The following is a 20,202-nucleotide window of genomic DNA, read 5'->3' as shown; positions in this document are numbered from 1 at the left end:
ATTAGCAAACATGACACCACTGTTTAAAAAAGGAGGTAGGCAGAAAGCGGGTAATTATAGGCCAATTAGCTTAACTTCAGTAGTAGGGAAGGTGCTGGAATCTATCATCAAGGAAGAAATAGTAAGGCATCTGGATAGAAATTGTCCCATTGGGCAGACGCATCATGGGTTCATAAAGGGCAGGTCATGCCTAACTAATTTAGTGGAATTGTTTGAGGACATTACCAGTGAGTAGACAACACGGAGCCAATGGATGTGGTATATCTGGATTTCCAGAAAGCTTTTGACAAGGTGCCACACAAAAGGTTACTGCATAAGATAAGGATGCATGGCTTAAGGGTAAAGTAGTAGCATGGATAGAGGATTGGTTGATTAATAGGAAGCAAAGAGTGGGGATTAATGGTGTTGCTCTGGTTGGCAATTAGTAGCGAATGGTGTCCCTCAGAGATCAGTGTTGGGCCAAAATTGTTCACAATTTACATAGATGATTTGGAGTTGGGGACCAAATGCAATGTGTCCAAGTTTGCAGACGACACCAAGATGAGTGGTAAAGCAAAGTGTAGAGGATACTGGAAGTCTGTAGAGGGATTTGGATAGTTTGAGTGAATGGGCTAGGGTCTGGCAGATGGAATATAAGGTTGACAAATGTGATGTTATCCATGTTGGTAGGAATAACAGCAAAAGGGATTATTATTTAAATGATAAAATATTAAAGCATGCTGCTGTGCATAGGGACCGAGGTGTGCTAGTGCATGAGTCGCAAAATGTTGGTTTACAGGTGCAACATGTGATTAAGGAGGCAAATGGAGTTTAAGACTAGGGAGGTTATGCTGCAACTGTATAAGGTGTTAGTGAGGCCATACCTGGAGTATTGTGCTCAGTTTTGGTCTCCTTACCTGGGAAAGGATATACTGACACTGGAGGGTAAGCAGAGGAGATTCACTAGGTTAATACCAGAGTTCTGGTACAAAACTAAAGATAGATAATTTTTTGAAGAATAAAGGGATTAAGGGTTATGGTGTTTGGGCCGGATGTGGAGCTGAGTCCACAAAAGATCAGCCATGATCTCATTGAATGGTGGAGCAGGCTCGAGGGGCCAGATGGCCTACTCCTGTTCCTAGTTCTTATGTTCTTATGTCCAGGGGGTTGGATTACGAGTAGAGGTTGAGTAGACTGGGACTATACTCGTTGGAATTTCGAAGGATGCGGGGGGGTGGGATTTCTCAAAACATATAAAATTATGAAGAGACTAGATAGGATAGATGCGAGCAGGTTGTTTCCACTGGCGGGTGAAAGCAGAACTAGGGGGCATAGCCTCAAAATAAGGGGAAGTAGATTTAGGACTGAGTTTAGGAGGAACTTCTTCACCCAAAGGGTTGTGAATCTATGGAATTCCTTGCCCAGTGAAGCAGTAGAGGCTCCTTCATTAAATGTTTTCAAGATAAAGATAGATAGTTTTTTGAAGAATAAAGGGATTAAGGGTTATGGTGTTCGGGCCGGAAAGTGGAGCTGAGTCCACAAAAGATCAGCCATGATCTCATTGAATGGTGGAGCAGGCTCGAAGGGCCAGATGACCTACTCCTGCTCCTGGTTCTTATGTTCTTATGTAGAAAACCCACTTACCACAGATGTACTGAGAATTTCCTTCAAAGATTCAAGCAAATATTTTCATAAAATCTAGAATGCCCTATTCTTTTTTTCCAATTAAGGGGCAATTTAGCATGGCCAATCCTAACAGACACATTTTTGGGTTGTGGGGCTGAGACCCACGCAGTCATTGACAGATTCCAGCGATTTGGTGGAATGAATAATTTTAATATGCTCACAGAACATGAAGCAAATCAGAACTGAGATTGAGAAAAAGTCTACATTTGTAAAATTCAACAGAGAAAGCAACCGTCATGGTGGGAACTATGAATTCTGGGTGTTCACTGGTATTGCTGAAAAAAAGAAACATTCTGTTGAAGCTTTTATGCTTGCATTCATCAGGACAGATTCACAACATAAATTTATACTGCAGGAGAAGAGAGTGCTGATTGGCTGCCATCCAACTCTGATTGGTGGAGGCATTGCCATGCAAATGCACCAAGCAGCAGTTGACTGCCAAGCTTTTATTTAAATTCAAACCGGCAGGTTGACTCTGATTACCATGGGGAATGAACAAGGAAATAGCTGCCACCGTCTTCTGTTCAGCTGGAAAAAGGCGCTATCCATGGACATGCTCCTTCTGTTTGCAAAGGATAGAGCCCTGCGTGTGATATCGCCCTGCGGGCAGCACGGTTGCATAGTGGTTAGCACAGTTGCTTCACAGCTCCAGGGTCCCAGGTTCGATTCCCGGCTTGGGTCACTGTCAGGTGGAGTCTGCACGTTCTCCCCATGTGTGGGTGGGTTTCTTCTGGATGCTCCGGTTTCCTCCCACAATCCAAAGACGTGCAGGTTAGGTGGATTGGCCATGCTAAATTGCACTTAGTGACCATAAAGGTTAGGAGGTGTTATTGGGTTACGGGGATAGGGTGGAAGTGAGGGCTCAAGTGGGTTGGTGCAGACTTGATGGGCCGAATGACCTCCTTCTGCACTGTATGTTCTATGTTCTAGAATTTGGGAGCTGTTCCATCTCCTCCTTTGTCTATGTTTTGGGGGTCAGTTTTCAGTGCCTGAGCTACATGTCGTCATCAGCCCCAAATCCCTCCCACCCACAACAGCCTCTGGATAATAAACACAGAAATGCTGGAAAAGCTCAGCAAGGCTGGCATCATTGGTGGAGAGAGAGACATCGGGGTGAATTTTCCACCTCCCCAGCCCGTGTTTCTCAGCGGCGCACCATCGCTGGCAGCGGGGTTCTCCCTTCCCGCCGCTGGCCAATGGGATTTCCCATTGTAGCCACGCCACCGGGAAACCTGCGGGCGAGTGTACAAGCTGGTGGAATGGAGAATCCCGCCAGCGGAGAACTCACTCCAGAGTTAACGCTTTGAGACCAATGTGACTAAAGGAGAAGAAGCACTGGACTCATATTGGTCATATTGGACTCGAAATGTTAACTCTGTTTCTCTCTCCACAGATGCTGCCTGACCTGAATTTTTACAGCATTCTCTGTTTTTATTTCAGGTTGCAAGCGTCTGCAAGATTTTGCTTTTAATGCCACAAGATGTCTGCTGATGTGTTTTGTCTGCGATACCTGTCCTTCATGGCAGTAGCAGATATTTCTGACTATTTAATCAAAACACTGAGTATCCTTTACCCAATACCCTTGGGGCCAATTGAGCTTCAGTAATCGGATATTCTCAGTTTTCGGATGTGATATGCCTACCGTACTACATTTCCCGCAGTAAAGGTCAGGTCCAGTTGACGAGATTCATATCGGCTAGGGTCACTATTTCTCGCGGTAAAGATTGGGTCCAGTCAGCGCGGTCACTGATTTTCCACGCAAAAGATTGGGTCCAGTCATTATCCCCGTGTTTGCGTGGGTCTCACCCCCACAACCCAAAAAGATGTGCAAGGTAGGTGGATTGGTCATGCTTAATTGGAAAAAAAACAATTGGGTACTCTAAATTCATTCAAAAAAGGATTGGGTCCAGTCAGTCAGATCACTGGTTACCCGCACTAAAGATTGGGTTCAGTCAGCTCAGGTTACTGATTTCTCACGCTAAAGATTGAGACTAATCAGTTCGGTCACTGATTTCCCCGAACAGGCGCCGGAATATGGCGACGAGGGGCTTTTCACAGTAATTTCATTTGTAGCCAACTTGTGACAACAAGTGATTTTCATTTTATTTCCTACGCTAAAGATTGGGTTCATCAGTTCAGGTCACTGATTTCTTGTACTAAAGATTGGGTCCAGTCAGCTCGGTCACTGATTTTCCACACTAAAGATTGGGTTCAGTCAGTTCAGGTCACTGATTTCCCACGTTAAAGATTGGGTCCATTCAGCTCTGGGCACTGATTTCCCGCGGTAAAGATTGGTACAGTTAGTTCAGGTCACTGATTTCCCACGATAAAGATTGGCCCAGTCAGCTCGGTCACCGATTTCCTCTGCTAAAGATAGGGTCTGGTCAGTTCAAGTTACTGATTTCCTGCACTAAAGATTGGGTCCGGTGAGCTCAGGTCACTGATTTCTCACGCGAAAGATTCGGTCTGGTCAGTTCAGGTCACTGATTTCTCATGCTAAAAACGTTTGGTTTTTGGATATGTTCGGATTTGAGATGCATGAATAAAGGGTTTCTGCACTATAGAAACCTCCTGCCACCTTACATCATCGAATTGGAGGGATGCGACATAGGTTTCCAAAAATGGTACCTGATTACCAGGGTTGAGTTACGAGGAGAGATTATCCAAATTACACCTGTTTTCACTAGAATTCAGAAGTATTCATGATATTAACAGGGAAAGACAGAATAGATAAAGATAAACAATTTCCACTGTTGGAGATTCTAAAACTAGGTGGCATAGTTTAAAAATTCGGGCTAGACTGTTCAGGAGAGATGTTTGGAAGAATGTCTTCACTCAAAGGGTGGTAGAGGTTTGGAACTCCCTCCCACAAAGAGCAGTTGAAGCTGGATCAGTTGTTCATTTTAAATCTGAGAGCGATAGGAATTTGTTAAGCAAAGATATTAAGGGATATGGGCCAAAGGCAGGTATATGGAGTTAGGCCACAGAGCAGCCATGATCTCATTGAATGGCGGGACAGGATCGAGGGGCTGAGTGGCCTACTCCTGTTCCTATGTTCCTAATTGGATCACTATACCCTTTCTCCTTCTTATACTTTCTCCCTCATGTTTACCTCAATCACTCAATGGCCAGGATTTTAAGGCCCTCAACCGCGTGCCTTCCCGTGGTGCATGTGCTGTGCCATTGAAATTACCGTTTACTATGAGGAGACCGTATTATCCCATTGGGCGGCAGGGCAGTAAATTCCTGGCCCATGTTGAACATTCGCTGTGTGAAGAATTTTCTCCTGAGCACATTGTTGGATTTAATAGTGACTGTCTTACATTTTTATGGCCATTAATTTTGGTCGTGTCCACCCACCCCCCCCCCCCCCCCCCCCCCACACCACCCCTCCACCAAGGGTTAGGATCATCTTTTCTGCATCATTACATCGCTTCCTCATTTCAAGACCTCTATCAGGTTATGTATCAGCCCCCTCTTCCCTACAGTAAATTCACGAAGTACGTGCTCAAGAAGCAGGACGCCAGCACACCCGACCACAGAGCTACGACAGCCGGAGCGGCGTTCAGGAAATGTTTATCATATATGTGCTCGATAATGGTGGTCACAGCAGCCATGGTCTCCTCACAAGTGGCCTGGATCTGATTCTCCGGGAGGATGAAATGATAGGTCCCGTTGTCTCGGAGCTCAAACGTATAGGAAAAGTCAATCTGTAGATCACCTGCCCAGTCCCGGGAGGAGCCAGACGAAAAATCTGAAAGGGGGAACATTTCCATGGTTAGTTGACTCGATGCACTATTCTCTTGCTGTTAAACACCAATTTATGTTTATATAGCTCCTCTGAGGTAAAACAACTTTACAAAGGTACATCCTCCTTTTGAGCAACCCCTGCCTTCATTGGCAGCTGTACCTTCAGCTGCCTGGGCCTTAAGCTCTAGAATTCCTCCCTCCAACACTCTACATCTCCCTACAACTCTTTTTCCTCGAAATTCCAGTAGTTGTTTTAGAGAAAAATATTTTCATTGGATTTGCATTTATTGATCACAGCATTGCACGGGATATCACACAACAATGAAGGGAAATCTACAAAAGGTTACGCAAAAGAAAAAAGAAACAGGTAGGCATGCAAAAGTAACATCCATTCAGATGCGGGGCCCTAACTTTGGATCCCCAGTGATCGGTTAGCACAACTGTATTGTATTAGTTATATACATGTTGCCTCCTGGCATTAAAACATACCAGGGGCGTGTTTGGTGCCAACCGGGCGTACCTTGGTATTGTAGTTGTGGTCGCACCCATGGATTTCCTTGCCCCTTATCCCCGCTGGTTCCTCTGCCCTGCTTACCCCGTGTTCTGATTGGTGTCTTCCCCCTCCCCTCCTCCTATCTCCCTCCTATCCTCCACCCCTCCGTTCTCCCCCCCCCCCTTTCTTTTTTTCTTCCGTTATCCATTTCGATCCCCCCCCCCCCCCCACTCCCTGCTGGTCACAAACAGGTCTTGGAACAGGCTAGTGAATAGCTTCTACGTGTTGTGGAAGCCTTCCTCTGATCCTCGAATGATGTATTTTATCTTTTCTAATTCTGCGGCCTTGGGTGGCACTGCTGATTTCCAGCCAAGCAGGAGTCTCCGCCAGGTGATAGGGAGGCAAAGGCTAGGGCGTCTGCCCCTTTCCCTGTAAAGAGTTCTAGCTGTTCTGATACCCCGAAGACCGCCACTACTGGGCATGGCTCCACCGTCACCCCCGAAATCTTGGACATGGCAATGTAAAAGGTGGTCCAGTACCCAACAGGTCTGGGACAGGAACAGAACATGGCCTCCCGAGCACCGTTCACATTTGTCCACCTCTAGGAAGAACCGTTGTGTTCTGGTCAAGTGCGTGCTGCGCACTACCTATAGCTGCGTTAGGCTCAGCCCTGCGCCTGAGGAGGTGGAGTTAGCCAAATGCAATGCTTCGATCTCTATGTCTAGCCCTTCCTCCCACTTCTCCCATGTCTCATCCAGCAGTGACCATGCCTCCTCCAGTAGTCATCCGTACATGTCAGCTTCCCATGGTTCGCCTGCGGTTAGACTTCTGTCCAGTCGGGAGTCTCCTGATAGCTGGGGGAATGTCGCTGTCTCCTTGCAGAGGAAGTTCCCTATTTGCATATACCAAAGCTCATTCCCTTTCCGGTGCTGGAGCTTGTCCATGAGTTCCCCCATGGTCGCTACTCTATTGTCGCCGGGGTGAATTTATGGTTCTTGCAGATTTGGGCCATGGTGGACATTGCAACCAGACTGAAGTGGTGCCTGAGTTGATTCCACGTCCTCAGCGTGGCCACTACCACTGGGCTTCTGGAGGACCTGACTGGGGGTAATGGGAGTGGGGCCGTGGCCAGTGCTGAGAGGGATGCCCCCGTATAGGAGCTGTCCTCTGTTCTTACCCAACATGATAGCACAGTGGTTAGCGCTATGGCTTCACAGCGCGAGGGTCCCAGGTTCGATTCCCGGCTTGGGTCACTGTCTGTACGGAATTTGCACGTTCTCCCCGTGTCTGTGTGGGTTTCCTCCGGGTGCTCCGGTTTCCTCCCACAAGATCCAAAAAATGTGCTGTTAGGTAATTTGGACATTCTGAATTTTCCCTTCGTGTACCCGAATGGGCGCCGGAATGTGGCGACTAGGGGATTTTCACGGTAACTCCATTACAGTGTTCATATAAACCTACTTGTGACGATAAAGGTTATAATTATTATCCAGTGGTAGAATAGGAGCTTCGGAAGGGCAGGCCCCTGTATTCCTCCTTCTCTGTAATACGCTTTTGTACTCAGCAGTCCCTCTTTACCTCCTCCACCAGGCTCGACACATTCCATTTGTGGATCCGTGCCCAGTCGTGGGCTATTTGGATCCCCAGGTATTGGAATTTGGTTTAGGCCAGCTTGAACGGTCATTTCCCCAGCTCTGATTTCCCCTCTCTCGGGCTAACAGGGAGGGTTTTGCTCTTACTCAGGCTACGTTTGTAACCTGAGAAGACTGCGAACTCCCTGAGGAGTTCCATTATTCCTCCCATGCTGGCTAGGGGATTCAAGATGTAGAGGAGCAGGTCATCCACATCGAGTGAGACTCCATGTCCCTGTCATCCCTCTATATGCCTCTCCACCCCTTCACTGATCTGAACACGATGGCCAAAGGCTCAATTGCCAGGGTTAATGGCAGGGGGGATAATGAGCATCCCTGCTCATGCCTCTGTGCAGCCGGAAGTATTCAGAGCTGGTGGTGTTTGGCATGGCAGCGCTTTGCTGTTGTTTCATCCATGAGGTGAATCCTGGCCCCAACCCAAATTATTCCAGTATCTCCATTCGACTCTGTTGAAGGCCTTCTCTGCGTCCAGGGAGATGATCACTTCTGGTGCCTCCTCCCCGGGTCAGGTCATGATAACGTTCAGCAGACGCCTGATGTTCACCATTAGTTGCCTGCCCTTGACGAAGCTCATCTGATCCACCCTGACTATCTCTGGCACACAACTCTCCAGTCGCCTTGCCAGGGCCTTTGCTGGGATTTTGAAGTCAGTGTTTAGGAGTGAGATGGGTCTGCATGACCCGCACTCCATCGGGTCTTTGTCCTTTTCGGGAATCAACGATATCGAGGTCTGTGCCAGTGTGGGCAGCAGGGTCCCTCTCGACAGTGAGTCATTGAACATCTCCCGGAGGTACAGGGCCAGAGCTGCCGCACATTCTTTATAGAATTCCACCGGGAACTGGCCTGGACCCAGTGCCTCGCCGACTGTATGGAGGTAATGCTCTCCATGGCTTTCCCCAGTTCGAGCAGTGCGTCCAGTCCCTGTCTCTTTTCTTTTTTTAATATATATTTTATTCGAGATTTTTGGCCAAACATAACAGTACGTAGTGTTTCTTTTAAACAACAATAAAGCAATATAAATAACAGTGGCCAGTTTTAAACAAATAGATAAATAATATATAAACAAAAACAAAACTGAATGGCAACTGCCTTGTCCAAAATAAATACTCTCCAAAAATACAATCCAGCAATCCAATATACAATTACCTATAACAACTACCTATACATATTATACATATACAATAACATCTCTGAAAGTCCGTTCGATTCCTCCCCGCCCCCCCCCCCCCCCCCCCCCCCCGTCCCCCCCCCGTCCCCTCCCCCCTGGGTTGCTGCTGTTGTCTACTTCTTTTCCATTCCCTCTATCTTTCTGTGAGGTAATCGACGAACGGTTGCCACCGCCTGGTGAACCCCTGAGCCGAACCCCTTAGCACAAACTTAATCCGTTCTAACTTTATAAACCCTGCCATGTCGTTTATCCAGGTCTCCACACCCGGGGGTTGGGCTTCCTTCCACATTAACAATATCCTGCGCCGGGCTACAAGGGACGCAAAGGCCAACACGTCAGCCTCTCTCACCTCCTGCACTCCCGGCTCTTCTGCAACCCCAAATATAGCCAACCCCCAGCTTGGTTCGACCCGGACCCCCACCACCTTCGAAAGCACCTTTGCCACCCCCACCCAGAACCCCTGTAGTGCCGGACATGACCAGAACATGTGGGTGTGATTCGCTGAGCCTCTCGCGCATCTCGCACACCTATCCTCTACCCCAAAAAATATACTGAGCCGTGCTCCTGTCATATGCGCCCTGTGTAACACCTTAAATTGTATCAGGCTTAACCTGGCACACGAGGACGATGAGTTTACCCTACGTAGGGCATCAGCCCACAGCCCCTCCTCAATCTCCTCCCCCAGCTCCCCTTCCCACTTCCCTTTCAGCTCATCCACCATGATCTCCCCCTCGTCCCTCATTTCCCTGTATATATCCGACACCCTACCATCCCCCACCCATGTCTCTGAGATCACTCTATCCTGCACCTCCTGCATCGGGAGCTGCGGGAATTCCCTCACCTGTTGCCTCGCGAAAGCCCTCAATTGCATGTACCGAAATGCATTCCCTTGGGGCAACCCATATTTTTCCGTCAGCGCTCCCAGACTCGCAAATGTCCCATCTACAAACAGATCTCTCAGTTGTACTACCCCAGCTCTTTGCCATGCTCCAAATCCCCCATCCATTCTCCCCGGGACGAACCTATGATTGTTTCTTATCGGGGACCGCACCGAAGCTCCCGTCCTTCCCCTATGCCGTCTCCACTGCCCCCAAATTCTCAATGTAGCCACCACCACCGGGCTTGTGGTGTATTTCTTTGGTGAGAACGGCAACGGTGCTGTCACCATTGCTTGTAGGCTAGTCCGCCTGCAGGACGCCCTCTCCAATCTCTTCCACGCCGCTCCCTCCCCTTCTCCCATCCACTTACACACCATTGAAACATTGGCGGCCCAGTAGTACTCACTTAGGCTCGGTAGTGCCAGCCCCCCCCCCCACCTGTCCCTACTACGCTGCAAGAATCCCCTCCTCACTCTCGGGGTCTTCCCAGCCCACACAAAACTCATAATACTCTTCTCGATTCTTTTGAAAAAAGCCTTCGTGATCACCACTGGGAGGCACTGAAACACAAAAAGGAATCTCGGGAGGACCACCATTTTAACCGCCTGCACCCTACCTGCCAATGACAGGGACACCATGTCCCATCTCTTGAAATCCTCCTCCATCTGTTCCACCAACCGTGTTAGATTAAGCCTATGTAATGTACCCCAATTCTTGGCTATCTGGATCCCCAAGTACCGGAAGTCCCTTGTTACCTTCCTCAACGGTAAATCCTCTATCTCTCTGCTTTGCTCCCCTGGATGCACCACAAACACCTCACTTTTCCCCATGTTCAGTTTGTACCCTGAAAAATTCCCAAACTCCCCAAGTATCCGCATTATCTCTGGCATCCCCTCCGCCGGGTCCGCCACATATAGCAACAAATCATCCGCATACAGAGATACCCTGTGTTCTTCTCCCCCCCTGAGTACTCCCCTCCACTTCCTGGAACCCCTCAATGCTATGGCCAGGGGTTCAATCGCCAGTGCAAACAATAACGGGGACAGAGGACATCCCTGCCTCGTCCCTCTATGGAGCCGGAAATAGTCAGACCCCCGTCCATTCGTGACCACGCTCGCCATCGGGGCCCTATACAGCAACTGTACCCACCTGATATACCCATCCCCAAAACCAAATCTCCTCATCACCTCCCACAAATAATCTCACTCCACTCTATCAAATGCTTTCTCGGCAATCCATCGCCACCACTATCTCCGCTTCCCCCTCTGGTGGGGGCATCATCATTACCCCTAGCAGCCTCCGTATATTTGTATTCAGCTGTCTCCCCTTCACAAACCCAGTTTGGTCCTCATGAACCACCCCGGGACACAATCCTCTATCCTCATTGCCATTACCTTGGCCAGAATCTTAGCATCCACATTCAGGAGGGAAATGGGCCTGTAAGACCCGCATTGCAGCGTGTCTTTTTCCTTCTTTAGGAGGAGCGATATCATTGCCTCTGACATAGTCGGGGGCAGCTGCCCCCTTTCCCTCGCCTCATTCAAGGTTCTCATCAGTAGCGGGGCCAGCAAGTCCATATATTTCCTATAGAATTCAACTGGGAATCCGTCTGGTCCCGGGGCCTTCCCCGCCTGCATACTCCCAATCCCTTTCACCACTTCCTCCGTCTCAATCTGTGCTCCCAGTCCCACCCTCTCCTGCTCCTCCACCTTGGGAAATTCCAGCTGATCCAGAAAGCACATCATTCTCTCCTTCCCATCCGGGGGCTTCATATAATCTTTCGTAAAATGCCTTGAACACTCCATTCACTCTCTCCGCTCCCCGCTCCATCTCTCCCTCCTCATCTCTCACCCCCCCATCTCCCTCGTTGCTCCCCTTTTCCTCAGTTGGTGGACCAGCAACCTGCTCGCCTTCTCCCCCTATTCGTACTGTACACCCTGTGCCTTCCTCCATATTGCCTCTGCCTTACCCGTAGTCAACAAGTCAAATTCTACATGTAGCCTTTGCCTTTCCCTGTACAGTCCCTCCTCCGGTGCCTCCGCATATTGTCTGTCCACCCTCAGAAGTTCTTTCAACAACCGCTCCCTTTCCCTACCCTCCTGCTTTCCTCTATGTGCCCTAATAGATATCAGCTCCCCTCTAACCACTGCCTTCAGCGCCTCCCAGACCACTCCCACCTGTACCTCCCCATTATCATTGAGTTCCAAGTACCTTTCAATACACCCCCTCACCCTTAAGCACACCCCCTCATCTGCCAATAATCCCATGTCCATTCTCCAGGGTGGACGCTGTTGTTTTTCTTCCTCTATCTCCAGGTCCACCCAATGTGGAGCATGATCTGAAATGGCTATAGCCGTGTACTCCGTCCCCGTCACCTTTGGGATCAGTGCCCTTCCCAGAACAAAAAAGTCTATCCGTGAATAAACTTTGTGGACATAGGAGAAAAACGAAAACCCCTTACTCCTAGGTCTACTAAATCTCCAGGGGTCTACTCCTCCCATCTGCTCCCTAGCTACAGCCGGCCTCCTTCCGGTTCTGGACCTCGATCTGTCCAGCCCTGGGTCCAGCACCGTATTAAAATCTCCACACATTATCAGCTTCCCCACTTCTAGGTCCGGGCTTCGTCCTAACATACGCCTCATAAAGTTGGCATCATCCCAGTTCGGGGCATACACGTTCACTAATACCACCGCCTCCCCTTGCAATTTGCCACTCACCATCACGTATCTGCCCCCACTATCCGCCACTATAGTCTTTGCCTCAAACATCACCCGCTTCCCCACTAGTATGGCCACCCCCCTGTTTTTTGCGTCTAGCCCCGAATGAAACACCTGCTCCACCCATCCTTTACGTAGTCTGACCTGGTCTATCAGCTTCAGATGCGTCTCCTGAAGCATAATCACATCTGCCTTAAGTTTCTTTAGGTGTGCGAGTACCCGTGCCCTCTTAATCGGCTCATTCAGCCCTCTCACATTCCACGTGATCAACCGGGTTGGGGGGCTCTTTACCCCCCCCCTCCCCCCCTTGACGACTAGCCATCTCCTTTTCCAATCCAGTTCCTCACCCGGTTCCCACGTAGCCGTATCTCCCCCAAGCGGCGCCCCGACCACCCCCCCCCATACCAGCTCCCCCTTCTCCCCAGCAGCAGCAACCCAGTTAACCCCCCCCACCCCGCTAGATCCCAAACTAGCGTAATTGCACCCCCCATGTTGCTCCCAGAAGTCAGCAAACTCTGGCCGACCTCGGCTTCCCCCCATGACCTCGGCTCACACTGTGCAAGGCCCCCTCCTTCCTGCTTCCCTGTTCCCGCCGTGATTACCATAGCGCGGGAACAAAGCCCGCGCTTCCCTTTTGGCCCCGCCCCCAATGGCCGGCACCCTCAGCTCCTCATCCTCCCTCCCCCACAACATGGGGAAGAGAGAAAAGTTACAGGGTCGCAGGATTAACAACTTGGGAAGTCATCTCTTCCCTCTTTTCCCCCCCTTCATCCCACATATTCACCCCCCCACTTTGTCCCAAACGTTCTTTTTATGGCCCGCTCACTCCAGTTTCTCATCGACAATAAATGTCCACGCCTCATCTGCCGTTTCGAAGTAGTGGTGTTTCCCTTGATGTGTGACTCACAGCCTTGCCGGTTGCAGCATTCCAAATTTAATCTTCCGTTTGTGCAGCACCGCCTTGGCCCGATTAAAGCTTGCCCTCCTTCTCGCCACCTCCGCACTCCAATCTTGATATACGCGGATCACCGCGTTCTCCCACCCACTGCTCCGAGTTTTCTTTGCCCACCTGAGGACCATCTCTCTGTCCTTATATCGGAGAAATCTCACCACTATGGCTCGAGGATTTTCTCCAGCCCTCGGTCTTCGCGCCATAACTCGATAGGCTCCCTCCACCTCCAGCGGACCCGTCGGGGCCTCCGATCCCATTAACGAGTGCAGCATCGTGCTCACATATGTCCCGACGTCCGCCCCTTCTACACCTTCGGGAAGACCAAGAATCCTTAAATTCTTCCTCCTCGCATTATTCTCCAGCACCTCCAGCCTTTCCACACACCTTTTGTGTTGTGCCTCGTGCATCTCCGTTTTCACCACCAGGCCCTGTATGTCGTCCTCATTCTCAACAGCCTTTGCCTTCACGACCCGAAGCTCCTCAATCGCTTGTAATATCGGGGCCAACAGCTCCTTCTTCATCTCCTTTTTGAGTTCTTCCACGCAACGCCGCAGGAACTCTTGTTGGTCAGGGCCCCATATTAAATTGCCTCCTTCCGACGCCATCTTGCTTTGTGCCTGCCTTCCTGGCCGCTGCTCTCGAGGATCCACCGCAATCCGGCCACCTTCCTCTCTTTTTTCCATCCATGTCCAGGGAGGATTCCCTTCTGGATTACAGCACAGTGTTTTTTGCCGTTAAAATTGCCGTTGGGGCTCCTATTAAGAGCCCAAAAGTCCGTTCCACCGGGAGCTGCCGAAACGTGCGACTTAGCTGGTCATCGCCGCACCCGGAACCCCTGTCTCTTTTCCTCTCCCACAGCTGGAATGTCCAGCTGGTTGAGAAACCCTTTCATCCTTGAGTCCCCTTCCGGGGCTCGTTGGTGTTCAGCTCCCAGTAGAAAGTCACAAAGGCCTCATTGATCTTACCTGATGCAGTGACTAGTTTACAGTTCCTGTCCTTCACCTGCGCTATCTCCCTTGTGGCTGCTGCTTTCTCAGCTGGTGAGCCAGTAGGTGGCTGGCCTTGTCCCCATATTCATTAAAGGACCCCGTGTCTGGGAATTGGTGCATGGCTTTCTTGGTGGAGAGCAGATCAAAGTACAACTGAAGCATTTTCCTCTCCGGCAGCAGTTCCACGGTCGGTGCTGTCGAGTACCGCTGGTCCACATCCTGCCTAGACACTCTATTCTTTCTGTCCCTGAGTGCCGTGTACACGATTGTTACCCACCTTGTCACCACCTTCAACGTCTCCTAGAATGTGGAGGGTCAGATACCCAGCTAGTCGATGGCTTGTGACATTCACTTGTAGAATGCCTTGTTGACAAGGAGGGCTGTCTCCAGCCTCCACCGGAGCGCAGTGCCCAGCCCGTCTCCAACCTCACATCTATGTAATGTGGAGTGTGGTCCGAGATTACTCTTGCAGAGTATCCCGCTCACACTACCCCTGGAAGCACTGATTTGCCCACTACAAAGAAGTCAATGTGGGAATATACTTTGTGAACTTTGGAGAAGAAAGAGGATTCCTTCTCCCTCGGGTGTGTGAACTCACATGGGTCCAGTCCCCCCATCTGCTCCATAAAGGTGTTCAGTTCCTTTGTCGTAGCTGATTGTTTCCCTGATTTGCAGCTGGACGTGTCCGCCGTTGGGTCCTGTACATAGTTAAAGTCTCCCCCCATGATGAATCAGTGGGAGTCTAGGTCTGGGATTTCTGCTATAACCTTTTTGATGAAGTCTGCATCGTCCCCATTGGGACATAAACATTCACAAGCACCACCAGTGCCCCTTCCAGGAAACTGCTTGTCATGATATTCAAACACACACATCATGATAGACACACCAACAGACAAATCAGAACACACAACACCACAACCAATGACAGAAAGATATAAAAGCACGGACACGACCCCTGGTGGTCAGTAAGAGCTGCAGAGGAGAACCAGGACACATCTATTGCCAAACACACTCAGGGAGACAGCACGTGCAGAGTATCCAGAACGAACTGTATTATAAGAGTTATAATAAAATAGAGTTGTACCACATACAACTGTGTTGGCTCATCTGTGCACCAGAGCACCCAACACCACATGGTACAGGAGTGGATCGATACCTGCCGGCATACCTCAGTGTACAGAGACAACCAGCAGTGCCCAGACATGATGTACGAGCTCACGGTTCCGCAGGCGCTCCAGTGCGACGGCGACCTCCACGAAAACTGGCGGCGTTTCCGGCAAATGTTCGAGTTGTTCCTGGCGGCAGCTGAACTCAAGGACCTGGATGATAAGGAAAAAATTGAATTTCTCCTCATCGTCGCCGGTGCAAGGGCAAGAGCAATGTTGAGAAGGTTCAGGTTCTTCAGGAGGCAGCAAAGGCACGATTACCAGGCAGTCATGGGCAAATTCGCCAAGTACTGTGAAGAATACGCAATCCAATGGGGACTTAAAGGTAAGAAAAGCTGCAGTACTCACCTCGTGGCTGGGATCCCGGAGCCCGAAATCCCGGGCCTGAGAAAAGGCTGGGTCGAGGTCGGCGGCCATCTTGCTAAAGGTATAACGCTAGCACAGTTGCGCGAGAAGTGCGCAGAACCGGAAGTTTCGTTTGCGCATGCGCGAGATGCTGCGCATGCGCAGTCAAGAAAACGGCCATCGGTAAAGGAACAGCGATCTGAGCATGCGCAGTCGCTTCCTACGTGCTACATACCGAGCGTCAGGATGTCAGAGGCCCCAGACTGCACCAATTTAAAAGGGAAATGTCCCAAATCCAATTTAAAAGGGAAACGTCCCAAATCAAAAAAACAAAAATCTGTTAAAGCTGTAAAACAACCTTCCTTCACCTGGAATGACAGCACAGTGCCGTAAATTGACCCAGGAGATGAATTTAACCTCCGAAGAACCCTCCGACAAGCAGTTACCTACGCACAAGCCGATGATTCCGACCTTGAATACTTCGATGACGATTTTTACAGTGTTTCCGGACCTCGCGAGCCCAATGATAGCTCCGTGGTCCTATATGACTATGACTCGGACGAACCTTTCGTGTTGCACATTGGCGGCCCCCACATTGAATCCGACGCAGATGCGGATTCATTTTTCGGATTTGAGGATCTTCAACCCAGCAGATATGACGTTCCAACTTATCAGTACCGGATGATGCTGCAGCCTGACATTAACAGACAGGGAGCGGTGCAAGCACACGGAGAGTGCCCTGCTGCCACACAGAGCGTGGTCCACGTCCCGCTCAACGTTCCCGACTCTATGAAAGAAGACATGCAAGACTCCAGAGTGCAGTCCTCGCATGAACCAGAAGTGACTCCAGTGTCACAAGCTTCCACAGCAAGCTCGTGGACAGACTCCACAATTGCAGAAATGCAAGACTCCAGAGCGCAGTCCTTGCACGAACAAGAAGTGACTCCAGTGTCACAAGCCTCCACAGAGAGCTCGTGGACAGCCTCCACGATAGAAGCAACGCAAGACTCCAGAGCGCAGTCCTTGCACGAACAAGAAGTGACTCCAGTGTCACAAGCCTCCACAGAGAGCTCGTGGACGGACTCCACGATGGAAGGAACGCAAGACTCCAGAGCGCAGTCCTTGCAGGAACAAGACCATGAGGGTCTAGCAACCTCTCCTGACCAACCAGCGGCAGACGATGCAAGTCTGCCATGCTCCCGTGAACAGCAAGAAGGCTATAACAGCCTACCATGCTCCACTACACAGCAGCATGACCATGACGGTCTCTCATGCTACAATAAAGGGCACAGCGCTGAAGACTGTTCAAGCCCAACTGAAGACAAGCCAAAGGAATCGCCTCGTCCAAGCCCGAAAAAAAAAGGTTTATGCGCTGACCTTCAGGATCATTGTAGCCGAACAGAGATTAATAATGCTGCACGGCCACAGAAGGATGCTGAGGATTTGCTAACGAAATTAATTGAATGTTTAACTTGCAAGGAGCAGACTGAGAATTGCCAGTGTTTTAGTACGGATCGAAAAAATGGACAAGACATTGATCCTCAGGTAATGGAAATAACACAACCTGAATCATATCTACAGCAGGGACAAATGTCTCCCTTCAACACAATGCCGCAAAATCCCAACTTCGGAGACCAGCAGTTAGTCAGTAATGACTCTTCAAACCTGGAGGGGAACATTAATTGCATTGAACCTATACACACTCCACTGATTATTGAGCAGAACATTGGAGCAAGAATCCTGAGGACACCGACATCGAGTAGCCAGATTACGAATTTAAAACCCACAGCAGTTTCAAGTGAACCAAGTGTGCTTTCCACTAATGGTGAAGATGCAGATAAGGTCGACCCGATTATCCATTGTACCACACTAACCCCAGTGATTAAGCAGTTATGTATGGGGAGTATAATGTGGGCAATTGAGAACAGTAAAAGAGAGACTGTGACCATGCCAGTCCCAGCAAAATCAGACCCAGAGACCATGAAGGCATGTACATTAAACAAAGTTACATATGAGGTACCTGAGAAGAAAAGTGAAACGGAATGTTCTTTGGAAAATGGTACAATGTCGATAGAAACAGTGGATCCTATATTCGAGACCATACATATGGGAGAATTTGGGGGTAATAAACAAGGTTCTGCAATGTCTGGGGGAAGATTTAAAGTTCCAAAGAAGAAAAGCCCAAATGAAGGACAATGGCAAGACAATGACAGTCCACCGACATGGTGTGCACCACCAGATGAAAACTCTGACAATTTACCCAACCCTAGTGAACAGCAAGCTGCTAATGACGATCTATCCACGGGATGTGAGACGAGTGACGACAGCATCCCACTTCCCATGCAAAAGGTGCAAGGTGACAGACCTCGCCTAGTGCGTACCGAGGCACTCAACGATCACGGTGGGACCACTGACGACTGCGGTGGCGGCGCACCGCTTCCACCCTCGATGGCTCGAGCCTCTCCACTGGTTGGTGCATTCCTGCATGTTCCGACTCCAGAAGTGCAGCTTCAGGGAATCTCGGCTGCCTCCAGTGAACCTGTTGGGACTCCGGACGGGGGGCATCGGCGGAAGGCAGACCGGACTCCAGATGGGGAGCAGCCAAGCGCCGACTCTGATTTGCGCACGCCAGACCTTGCTCCGGACGGGCGGTGTCGCGGCCTCGGTGATGGCACGCTCAGGGTGACGGCAGATGCCACGGCGACAGGGAATGGATCGCGTGGCAGTCCCACTGGGTCGGCAGTGGCAACCAGCACCGGCGGTCCAAGATGGACACACCAATTCGCGCCATCGCCAGACGTTGATGCGAGCAACAATTCTCTCTCCAAGGCGACATGCTTCGACGTTTCTCTGCGGAGTCGCCCTTCCGGCACAGCAGAAGGCCGGAACCAGCGTACACGGTCTTGGCCAACTTCCACATCTGGCACAGTCATCGCCTTGCATGATATTAGTGATGGTGCTACTTCGATGGCAACGACCCATCGGCTACAAGATGCCGTCCACCACAAACATAAAAAGAAAACAGACTCCACCTTGTTCCTGGCATGCAGGGCGGATGGATTGGTGCGTAGGCGCAATCAGCGGGTTTTGTGCCGCCTTCCACGCTCGCAACTGCACCGTACGCACACGCCGGATCCTCCACTGGTTCCCAAGGATGACTTCGTGGAGATGCCACGGAGCATGCCCCTTCCATCGCCACCAGAACCAAACCACAGCCAGGGCACCACTAACAAAGATGTTGAATGTTATATTTGCAAGAATGAAAAAAACCAAGCACTGCATGAAGTACAACAAATGGTAAAGTAGAGACTTCGGCAACAGCATCACCTCCAACAGTCCAAGGTGAACCAGTGTGACCCCAAATCTCCACAGCTGAACCGGCTTGAGGACCAGCCCATTCTTGAGGCGGTCACCCATTAGACTGGACTTATAACGCTGTTAATACGTTCAAAAAGTCAAACACTTCTGTATTATAACCTGTTGTTGTTTATTGTTCCAGATATCGTCTGACCGGACCAATGTTCAAGTTTTTTTTTTCTCTCGCATCCAAGTTTTGTTATGGTACAACCTTGTTAGTGTGACGCACCCGACATCGCCCCATGTAAATAGTTACGTCATGAACACACGCTGTACACAACACAAACGCACACTCTTAGATGCACTCACGACACAATTATATTTATAACCACGTAGGCACTTGTCTTTGTAAAAAGGGGGGATGTCATGATATTCAAACACACACATCATGATAGACACACCAACAGACAAATCAGAACACACAACACCACAACCAATGACAGAAAGATATAAAAGCACGGACACGACCCCTGGTGGTCAGTAAGAGCTGCAGAGGAGAACCAGGACACATCTATTGCCAAACACACTCAGGGAGACAGCACGTGCAGAGTATCCAGAACGAACTGTATTATAAGAGTTATAATAAAATAGAGTTGTACCACATACAACTGTGTTGGCTCATCTGTGCACCAGAGCACCCAACACCACACTGCTGACCAACACATACCATTCCCCGCCCCGTCCATCACCGTGTTCATCACTGTAATGCCGTCCACTTATCAAATAGTATGTGCACCCCCCTCGCCCTCATACTGTAGCATGCTTGGTAGGTCTACCCGTCCAGCTCTTTCTTATCCTGTCAGTGCTTCTCCCTCAGGTGTGTATCTCGGAGGAAGACTATATTGGCCCTCAGGTTTTTAAGATGGGCGAAGTCTCTGGATCTTTTCACGAGTCCCCTGACATTCCAGGTGACTTTTCTGATGGGGGTTTCTGTTCCCCCCTCCCTCTCCGGTGGTGTCAGCCATACATGTCCCTGCACGCCGGGGTTTCTCTTTGTTTGAGCGCCATCCAAGATGGCCGCTGTTGCCTTCTTTGTTCCAGCCATCCCCAAATGTGACCTGTTGCAATCAGTG

General features: G+C 49.9%; 1 protein-coding gene across 1 annotated transcript in view; it reads right to left on the bottom strand.

Annotated features, from left to right (window-relative positions):
- Window positions 1–5,058: 5,058 nt before the first annotated feature.
- LOC140394977 (carboxypeptidase O-like) overlaps window positions 5,059–20,202 on the bottom strand; it is a 74,464-nt gene continuing 59,320 nt past the window's right edge. Inside the window, exon 11 of the mRNA XM_072482246.1 lies at window positions 5,059–5,419. Coding sequence (XP_072338347.1) covers window positions 5,148–5,419 — 272 coding nt within the window. The 3' untranslated portion in view covers window positions 5,059–5,147. The remainder of the gene's footprint in view (window positions 5,420–20,202) is intronic.

This window comes from Scyliorhinus torazame, chromosome 2 (genome assembly GCF_047496885.1).
Source record: "Scyliorhinus torazame isolate Kashiwa2021f chromosome 2, sScyTor2.1, whole genome shotgun sequence".
NCBI lineage: Eukaryota > Metazoa > Chordata > Chondrichthyes > Carcharhiniformes > Scyliorhinidae > Scyliorhinus > Scyliorhinus torazame.
Note: the sequence above shows the minus strand (reverse complement) of the source record. Positions and strands in the feature narration are given on the sequence as shown.